General features: G+C 38.8%; 1 protein-coding gene across 1 annotated transcript in view; it reads left to right on the top strand.

The window, feature by feature from the left end:
* The first annotated feature begins 1,090 nt into the window (after positions 1 to 1,090).
* The window catches only part of JAM2 (junctional adhesion molecule 2), a 13,046-nt gene continuing 4,567 nt past the window's right edge, over positions 1,091 to 9,569 (top strand). The window contains exons 1-5 of the mRNA XM_010179662.1: positions 1,091 to 1,141; positions 4,481 to 4,594; positions 5,713 to 5,865; positions 7,700 to 7,905; positions 9,282 to 9,384. Of these exons, the coding sequence (XP_010177964.1) occupies positions 4,519 to 4,594; positions 5,713 to 5,865; positions 7,700 to 7,905; positions 9,282 to 9,384 (538 nt within the window). The 5' untranslated portion in view covers positions 1,091 to 1,141; positions 4,481 to 4,518. The remainder of the gene's footprint in view (positions 1,142 to 4,480; positions 4,595 to 5,712; positions 5,866 to 7,699; positions 7,906 to 9,281; positions 9,385 to 9,569) is intronic.

Genomic DNA, 9,569 nt, shown 5'->3' with positions numbered 1-9,569 from the left:
GGCTCAGTTCTTGTTTGTACCCTCTGTAGCAATTGTTCAGTTGGCTGATGCGGATGGAGGAAAGGGACAGCATTAGGAATGCCCATTCTGTCTTCAGAAGTGGTCCTAAACCCAAAGGAATTTGTGATGCTTTCGGGAGGAAAAAACAAACAAGCAAAAACCCACCAAAATATCAAACAAACAAAAACACCAAACAAAAAACAACCAACCACAAACAATTAACATAAACCTGTGTAAAGAACTGTATTTAGCTATTCTACAGCACTTGGTAGACTTGTAGCCTGCCATGGAGTAATCATCATAACTGTGACCAACTCGGGCCTTGCAGGAATACTTATGAATTGTAAGGGGACACAGTGGAGTCCTTTTCTGGGAGGAAAGCAGCTCTTACGAGAGGGTGTATAGTGAGGTGCAGTGAGGGAGGAGGGAGCTGGGTGGGCGTTGATGTCAGGCTAGTGGTTATTTCACTTGTTTGCTCTGAAATTTCAGTATGTCTGATACAAGATTTATCCAAGAATGTATGGGTTTTTTTCTTTTCTCTCTTTGATATAAAACTATAGAAATGTTGACTAATGTTTTCCTTCTCATTTCAACAAGAATTTGAGGTAACTGCAATTACTGTGCACATATTTTTTTACCATGTAGAAACTGTATATGGTATTCTTCAGTAAATATGCCTGCCCTGTAATACGAATACAATGGAAAATACACTTATGGATTAATAGAAGTCTCCCCATTTAGAAACAGACTGAGACATTACCTGATTATAAAACAATGCCTAGTGTTTATATAGAACTTCTCACATGTAAATATTATTATACTATTGTAAAAGAGAAATATTACTATTTTTTACAGGTGCCAGGGCATGGAGAGGAAAAGATTAATTGTTCAAGGCCATCCACATGGCCAGCCCTGATCTAGCTCTTAGTCCCATGCTCTTTCCAGTAGACAATATCTGATCTGTCCAGTGTAAGGACTTCTCGAAAATACTGATTATAGCTCCTGAAGCATATATGAAATGACAAGTGTTCATTGCTGAATTGTCTTTTTTTGTTGTTTTTTTTGTCTCTTGCAGATCGTAAAGTGTCTGGAATTTCCATTGAAACAGATAACAAAAATGTAAAAGCAGAGGAGTTTAAGGGTATGGTATCAGCATTGCTGTGATTATTTTTAATATATACACAAGACATGAGAGCTATGCATTCAGAAGCTGTGCAGCTGTTAAGATTGTCTTCCTCTTTCCTGAGGATCAAGACAATCCTACTTTCTCCCTTAACTCTGTGTAACCTTGTTCTTGTCCCAGTATTTTTGTCTTACTTTATGTGGGGTTGGACTAGGTGCCTCCCCAGAGGTTCTTTTCAGCCTCACCTATTCTGTGATTCTTTGACTTGTTTCTCAGTCCTGGTATCTCATTCTGTACCTTCTCCTTGGTTTCCTTCCACCCAAAATGCTGGGAACTGGTAGAAAGCAGAAGCATTAGTTATCTTATGAGACAGAGAAGTGAGGGACTTGATAGAGAACAAATGTAAGGCAGCTAATTGCCAGTAACTATAATTTAAAGGCTATTTTTAATTGTCAGTAACTATATTGGCTATTTATATATGTATACGTCATAGGTAAAATGATAAATGACTTCCAGTAATGTACTAGAGAAGTTAAGGAGACAGGAAGAAAAACCTGATGTTCGCTGAGTAGATGAGAAAGGGATCCTAGTAGTGCGTTTGTGAGGTTTGTGGGTTATGTGGGGTTTTTAGTTTTTTCATTGAATTTGGTAGGAATGGAGAGATGGGAGTTCGGGAATTGAAAGAACTATTTGCTGAGCTTTAGGCTTTAATCATCTGTTTGAAGTAATAATCAAATACTTTGGTGGTCTCTGAAGCTGTTAGCTGGGCTCCTGTCAAGTATGCTTGTCACTATTGAGGAAGAAAAACTTAACTTAGAGCTCAGGACAGGCAAGAGCAGCGAGAAGCTCTTCAGGTAATATTAGAGCTTGATTATCTTCTGTCTTTTTGTATGATATATGGCTTGCATTTTGTTCTTTTCTTATTTATGAGAGTGATACCTGTTTAACATAGCTCAGATGCCATGCCAAATTCTTTGTGTAGCAGCACTAAGGGAATGGCAGGGGCTGACAGATGTAGTTATTCACCTGGATGCAGCTGATCTGAAATGCTTTTTTGTTGTTTTTCTTTCTCCTCCAACTCCTGTTATTGTCGGAAGATGGTCATTCACTGGAACAGGCTCCCCAAAGAGGTGGTCATGGCACCAAGCCTGTCAGAGTTCAAGGAGAATCTGGACAACACTCTTAGTCGTATGGTTTACTGTTAGGTAGTCCTGCAAGCAGCAGGAAATTGGACTCTATGATCTTTATGGGTCCCTTCCAACTTGAGATATTCTGTGATTCTATAATCAAATGATAGCCTCCAGATCAGGTGTAAAACCAAATTAAACATTGTCCAGACTTCCCCAAGATGCCAGAAGGTTCTTCCAGGCCTGGCAGATACAGTGTCCTACCTTAATGCAAGTCAAGTAGACCTGTTCTGGAAAATACATCTCACTGACTCCATTAGTAGGGAAAAAACCATGAGAGGGGAACTATAACTATGGAGGGGTTCGTTATGTTGTCTCTGTTCTATGTGTGCTCCTTTTCTATTGCATTCTCTTTCTCCAAATAGGATTAGTAAGAGAGTATCAAGTTAGCATTTTTTCTGAAATGAAAAAACTGTGTCATGCGAGGAAGGGGCAGCTCATTCAAGACAGAGGTGACTTGTTCAGCTAAGAACACTTCAGCTGAGCTGTCTGTGTCGACTAATATAGACCAACTCAGGAGACCAGCCAGCTGTGACAAGGTCAGGAGCAAAAGCAAGCTGAGCTTGAATGATGGTTTTTCTTTGTTAGAAGGATACAAAAACAAAATGCAAAGGAAACTTTAGCAAATCTTAAGATTCAGGAAGCCTCCACCCATCCACTCAACCTGAAGTCAGGAACCTTGGGCTTCCTGAGTGCACAGCATGTTTTTCGAAGCGGCCAGTGCGTGTTTAACATGTTTCTGGCAAAGAATGCCCTCCTGCCTCAATTTTTCTTTCAAGTCTGGACATTTTTTTTTCCTCTGTGAGAGATCTCCAAGGCTACCAGTCTGGCCCTTTGGAAGCTTTTTCTTTCTCTACAGAACAGACCTAGGAAATCAGACTCTAAAGAGTGAGTGGGCAGATTTGTTGTTAGCTCTTAATTGCCTTTCAGCCGTATTTGCTGAGACCCACACATACACACACTCGTGACACTGACACTGCCAGCTACACAGACCTCAGACAAAGTGCTGTCTTCAACAATACCTACATATATAACATGCCTGGGCTCACATAAAACATTAAGTATAAACAACCATGCCTCCTTCCTCTTCTGTGACTGGTAGTGATTGGAGTTCAGTGGTGAAAGCCCTCACACGATGCTCTCTAGATTCACAAGCACATGCACATTCATGGATCCCCAGAGTACCAGCATGACACCTCTACTCATTCACTGCCCTTGCTCCTGCACCAGGTCTGGTGAAGATAACAGAAATTTGACACATACCACAAGCCCAGGGCTGCCTGCACTCCCAGTGTGACCTGAGTTGTTGGCCTTAAGTTCACTCAAGCCACCCCGCTTTGCCCCAGTAGCTGGCACTCCAGGTACAGTGCTTTGAGATTCTCCGAGATCTGTGCCCCCTCCACCTGTTGACACAGAAACCCTCACTCATGCCAGTTGCTGATACCACAGGCCCATCAGTTTATTTGGAGACTCATGGTCATCGTCTCTGTTAGTCCTTGTCTGTCGTGTTTGTGTTGTTGTGTTTTTGTTTATCAGTGCCCCCTTCACATATTCTTGAAAAGATCATTGATTGGATAATGTTAATGAAGCAGATTCTCACTTTCCACACACCCTTAAAATAACCAATGTGAAATTGTAATTAAGTGTGTAAGTTACTTAGAATAACCATCTTACTGATGTGTTTTCCATCTGTCTTAAGTTATAAATTTAAGAAGTTAAACTAGTGATACTGAATTAAGTTCAGGCGTTGCAGATTTTAACAGAGGTTAGAGTCGGGTTTTTCTATTTGGTTTTTTGTTGGTTTTTTGGGTGTTTTTTTTTTAAATGGTGGTCTGCTCACAAATGTAAATACTTAAACCTAAAATGAGGGTAGTATTATAGAATCTGTGCCCATCCAGCATGGGAATATCTAGTCCCCAACATCTGAAGTTTGATCCAAAAGCCACTGAAGTATGGCAAAATTACTAGTTTCTGTTTCCCCATTGTGTTTGTGTAAGTCTGGAGTAGGTCTGATGGCATCACTTTGAAAAGTATATCCTGGACCTTGCTGACTGCTCAGATTCTTCTGACAGGGGAATATTAATTTTATGGAGCCTGAATGTGTACCAAACACGATGCTAAAGTCTTTTATTTTTCCTTTTGCACTTTTTTTTTCTTTTCTCTCCTATAGAGGCTATTCTTAGTTGCAAGCACAGATTTTCAAAAGGGATGAGCTTAAGAATAGAATGGAAGAAAATCCAGTCTCAAGGAGTCTCATTTGTCTACTACAATGGTGAATTTACAGGTACAGTACTACAAATTTAGACTGATGGTTTAATGTGTCATTCTCTAGCATAGATATCTACTCTTTCTTGGTGAATACCATTAGGAAAATGACTGAAAGAGAGTGCTCTTGACTCTCCATGCTGAACAGCTGTCCTTCTGAGAAAAAGAATGCTTTCCTGGGGGGAAAAAAAGGCATTTCTTGATAAAATTATCAGTTATTAGTTACCTTTTTAATGAAGTGAAATATAATAAAGCTCAAGACTAAGAAAAATGGCACTGTATATTCCTTGAAGTTTTTCAAAATTGAAATTACGTCCAAACATAAACTCCCCAAAATTACTTTTAGCTCTGTACTGCTATCCTACAAAGAGGCCTCTGAAGCCTCTTGTAGAGCTGGAGGCTTAGATATGAATAATGCAGCAATTTTTATATACATAAAATATAAACTCAGCTGTATATTTTAAATTATTCGTGTTCTTTTCAGAAGTGGAATTTCTCTTTGTCATCTTAAAAGGACTTACCTCACCTTTATGCGTTGAAGAAAATAGGAGTTTCTAGTACCTTGTACACAATAAATGCAAGTTGAGAAGTAAAATAAAAGCACAGCAATTTTGTTTGTTTGTAGAGCTTGCAAGATGTGCTAGTCTTGATAATGGACTTGGGATATTTTTCTGCATATGTTTAATTTAGAGCGACACTGGAACTCCTAGTTCTGAGTGTGCAAGTAACTTTAATTTCACAACAACCTGTACAATGAACAAAACCTCATTATAAGAAGTCTGATGGCAATATCTTTGCTGAATCCATCAAGCGTTTCTTGCCAAATTGAAATGTCAAATACTTTGCTGTGGTCTGATGCAGAGTTCTTTTTGTAAGGGAATACCATCTTCCAGTTAGAAAATGTATGATGAATGTAAGTTTTTGAACTGAGGTTTTTTGGACTAAATGGACAAGTTGTGGAAGGTGCTCACTGTCTTGAGAGGGGGACTACATATTGCTCATTGATGACAGATAACGAACACTGAACAAATGAGCAATAGTTCACAAATTTTAAGTTATCTCAGAGCAAGCCAATGAGATACAGATATCTGCTATAAGCAAAAAGCAGAAACCTCTCTATCTGTTCTCCCTTTAAAGGTGATCTTCGAGGCCGAGCAGAGATGCTGAATACAGGAATCCGTATTAGAAACGTGACTAGAAAGGATTCTGGCACCTACCGCTGTGAAATCAGTGTAAAGAGTGAAGAGGAGCAACACCTGGGAGAGGCTACTATTACTCTCACAGTATTAGGTACAAACAGACTTTATTACTTGGGCTTTTGTAAAGAAATTGAATGATGGCAAGGGGTGTTGAAAGTAGAGATGTCCATATGGTGCATGGCTGCTGGATTTTTCGTCTTTGGGCTATGTTTAGAAATACATGTGCATATGCGCATTCTACAGCCTACTTCACAAAAGAGCTTTGCAAAATGCATGCTTGCATTAGGAAGGAACATAACTAGTTTTTTTATTTATATAAATGTGTCATTCAGGTCTCAAAACATAGCAAGTATGCTGATTCATGTGGTGGTGAACCTTCCATGTCTACTACAGCTCAAGTCACTCAGTGGTTGAGAATCTGGATAACCTGATCATGGTGTTTGGCACTGGAAAGTTAGCATCTGTCAACACTTATCAAATATTCCTAAGCATCAGTTCATTCCAATATGCTACAGCCTCCTCTTGTTTTTGGAAGGAGAAACTGCCGCAGCATCTGCACCATGCCAGCGAGTGAGCTAGCAATCTATGGACTTTATTTACAGGAGAGATGGTGTTGGCTTGGCTGGGGGGAGGGGTGGGTGGTTGCTCTTTGTGGTTTTTCGCTTGTTTTCTTTTCCAGTGTGGGGAAAGGAGGGAAAACTGAATAGTGAGCACATTCTTCTTACATTGTTCCTGGTATTTTTTGCAGTGGATGAGTGGTAGAGTTTGGTAGTTCTCTTCTTTTCTCTATATATAGAGAAAAGAAAATACTAGCTTTTGTAACTTCTATATTGCTTTTTTCTGTTAAAAATAATTGATTTAAAAATTATAAATAAAGTCTCAAAGATCTTCATAAATGATGATAAATTCAAGAACTTCTGATTAGCTCCAACAATGAGTTAATGCCACCTTTTGCTGCTTTCTTCTACTCTCTCAAAAGATTTCCTCTTTTAAATGGGGTCTCTTAATGTAGAGTTGAAATTTTAGAGCCCAAAGGAGATTTTGTGTATGTGTGTTTCTTACAAACCTGTTTGAAAACTAATGGGAATTTAGCATTTAACTTTATTTTCTTTATTTTTGCTTTTTTATTTTAAAAGCAGCCAAGAAAAACTGTGAATACCTGTTAAGGTGTCACTCATGCTTTTAAAGTACCATACACACCTTTTCACCTTTAATTTTCTTCTACATAGCTTCAAGTTACTAATAAAAACCCAAACTCTAAGTTTCTTTTCTGTTCACATAAGAATAATTGAAAAAGAGATGTTCATCTTCATAGCAGACATAATGATCAGTTCTCCTGCATCTATATGTGGGAATGTTATTTTGTAATTTAAACTGAAATTTCTTAGCCACTTGTTTTTGTCCTCAACCCGGGATTCCCACAATGGCTGTGATGATGGCCAGTCTTGGTAATACTTTCTGACAATCGTTTTTCAAAAAACATTTTACTTCTTTTATTAAAAAAAAATATCTTTTTCTTCACTTCTGTTTTTAAATACTGGGGTGGGGGAGGAATTTCTGAACTACAAATTCCCTGAGTTATCCCCTTTCTATCTGAGAGCAAGAGGTGCCACATAAGAAACAGGGTGAAACATACTCTCTGGGGTTGGATGAGTGTATGGATTGGAAACAGGATGACACAGCGTGTGGTGGAAGAGACTGGGAGCAAGTCTCTTTCTTCTACTTCTCTAGCGACTCACAAATTTTACTGTGCTGCTCCAGTAGCAGGACTCTTCCTTCAGCCCCTTCTCTAGCACCAGTCTTCACTAACATGGTAGTTGCTAGGCACGTGCACAAGTGCTCATCTCTACCTCAGTGACTGCTAAACTGCTGTCATATAGAGAGTACTGATAATAGTGTGTAACAAGTGCAATTTCACTGTCCAGTTCCTCCGACTGCTCCGGTCTGTGAGGTACCCAGCTCTGCGATGACAGGAACAGTAGTGGAACTGAGCTGTAAAGAGACTGAGGGGTCTCCTCCATCTGAGTACCAGTGGTACAAGAATGGTGTTGCCTTACTGGAAAAGACAGGAACAGGCAGTGCTAGAGCAGCAAACATAACTTACACCATGAATAAAAAGTCTGGCACTCTGGTAAGTATAATAACCAACTTTGTAGTAATTTGATCTTCTTGAGAGCTGATTTACTGTCTTGTACAATGATGCACAAGGTCTTTGTTGGAGATCAATGTCATGCTGAAATGTGCTAACAAATGTAGAAGATGGTTTCTGCCTTAGACCAATAACAAGCCATAGATGTTGAGTGATACAGGCAAATCAGGTGAGCTGAGTTGCAAGGCTGCAGTAATGATAAATGAGCAGAATGTAGAAAAGACATGACAAATTTCACCTTGTCAGTTAGCTAACTAGTGGCAGGTGAGAATGATCTCTCAGTATGTCAAAAGAGTTACATCTGATAGCGCCTTAAAATCTGAAATAGCACCTTCACGCACCTTGGGGGGAGTGCAGCACTAAGGACAGTCTGTGCAATCTGTGCAGTCCAGCAGCATTTACAAGTTGCAGTCCAGTACTTGTGAAGTCAGTGGGAATAAGTCAGGGCTTTAAAAAAGTTTAGTGTGTGGTAGGGGGTGTTAGTTTTATTTGTTTGATTTCTACCCTTCCCCCCAGAACTGCCCATCTCTTTCTTATCCCCTCCTCCCTGCCCTGCAATTACCTGATCCTTCTAGAAAAATTGATGTATACGACTTAAGATGCATTGTCAACTGAGATTTTTCAGAAGTAAAGAGTTGTTCTAGGAACATCCTACTTTTCTGCATGATCAAACTTTGAAACTGAAATGTGACTAAGCATTGAGAAGTGCTGTAGATCTTTCAGTACACTGTGGAAATTAGGTGGACTATTCAAAATTATTAATCACTTCTGAAAAATCTTAGTTTTAAAATACATGATATATTAAAGGGGAAACAGTTAACAAGTCTGGTGATTTTAAAAAAACACAGAGAAACACAGGAATTTACATGAGGTTAGTCTCTGTCCATCTCTTGCTTCCTCATTTTAATTTTTACTGTAATAGTATTTGATAAATAGTGCAGTTTAGCATTCTTTCATTGGAATAAGAGAGGAAGTGCCACTTCTGGGGAGGAAAAAGTAAAACCACAAACTTTCTGTGGGAAATACTGTTTGTAGTACATAATTATATTTTTATGTATTTTTAGTTGGAAAGTACTGATCAATTGAAAAAGAATCTCCTGGTAGGTACACTCCGTCTAGTTAAAATGTCCATCTAAAAGACCCTCTTAGACCAGAGGCTGAATTATGAGGTTGAACTGGACCAGAATTTCTCACTTTCTTTCAGATTTTTGTTGCTGTTGTTTAAAAAAAAGTACAACAAAACAAACAAACAAAAAAAACCAACCCTGCTGACATGTCAAAATTTCTATCCCACAGGAAATACTGATTTTTTTATTTTTTTTCCATTCTGATAATGGTTTTGGACTCTGTCTTAACAGCTATTTAACACAGTTACAAAGAACGACACTGGAGAGTATTTCTGTGAAGCCTCCAATGGGATTGGATTATCTCAGAAATGCTCAGTGAAGCGAATGCAAGTTGGTATGTGTCAAAGAAAATAAGGACGGAAAGCAGTCTTGCAATAGGATTGATTTTAGTGCATGATAAAACTGAGAAGCTAAGACTAGACTGAATTATCTTTTTGTTTGATTATGGCATTTTGGGGGAGGAAGAAGAATAATATGAGTTCCTTATATGTAGTTGCTTTGGCTACTTAAAGCATTCCT

The sequence above is a fragment of the Mesitornis unicolor genome, unplaced genomic scaffold (assembly GCF_000695765.1).
Source record: "Mesitornis unicolor isolate BGI_N332 unplaced genomic scaffold, ASM69576v1 scaffold21442, whole genome shotgun sequence".
NCBI classification, from domain to species: Eukaryota; Metazoa; Chordata; class Aves; order Mesitornithiformes; family Mesitornithidae; genus Mesitornis; species Mesitornis unicolor.
The sequence above is the reverse complement of the archived record's forward strand: the minus strand, read 5'-3'. Positions and strand labels throughout refer to the sequence as shown.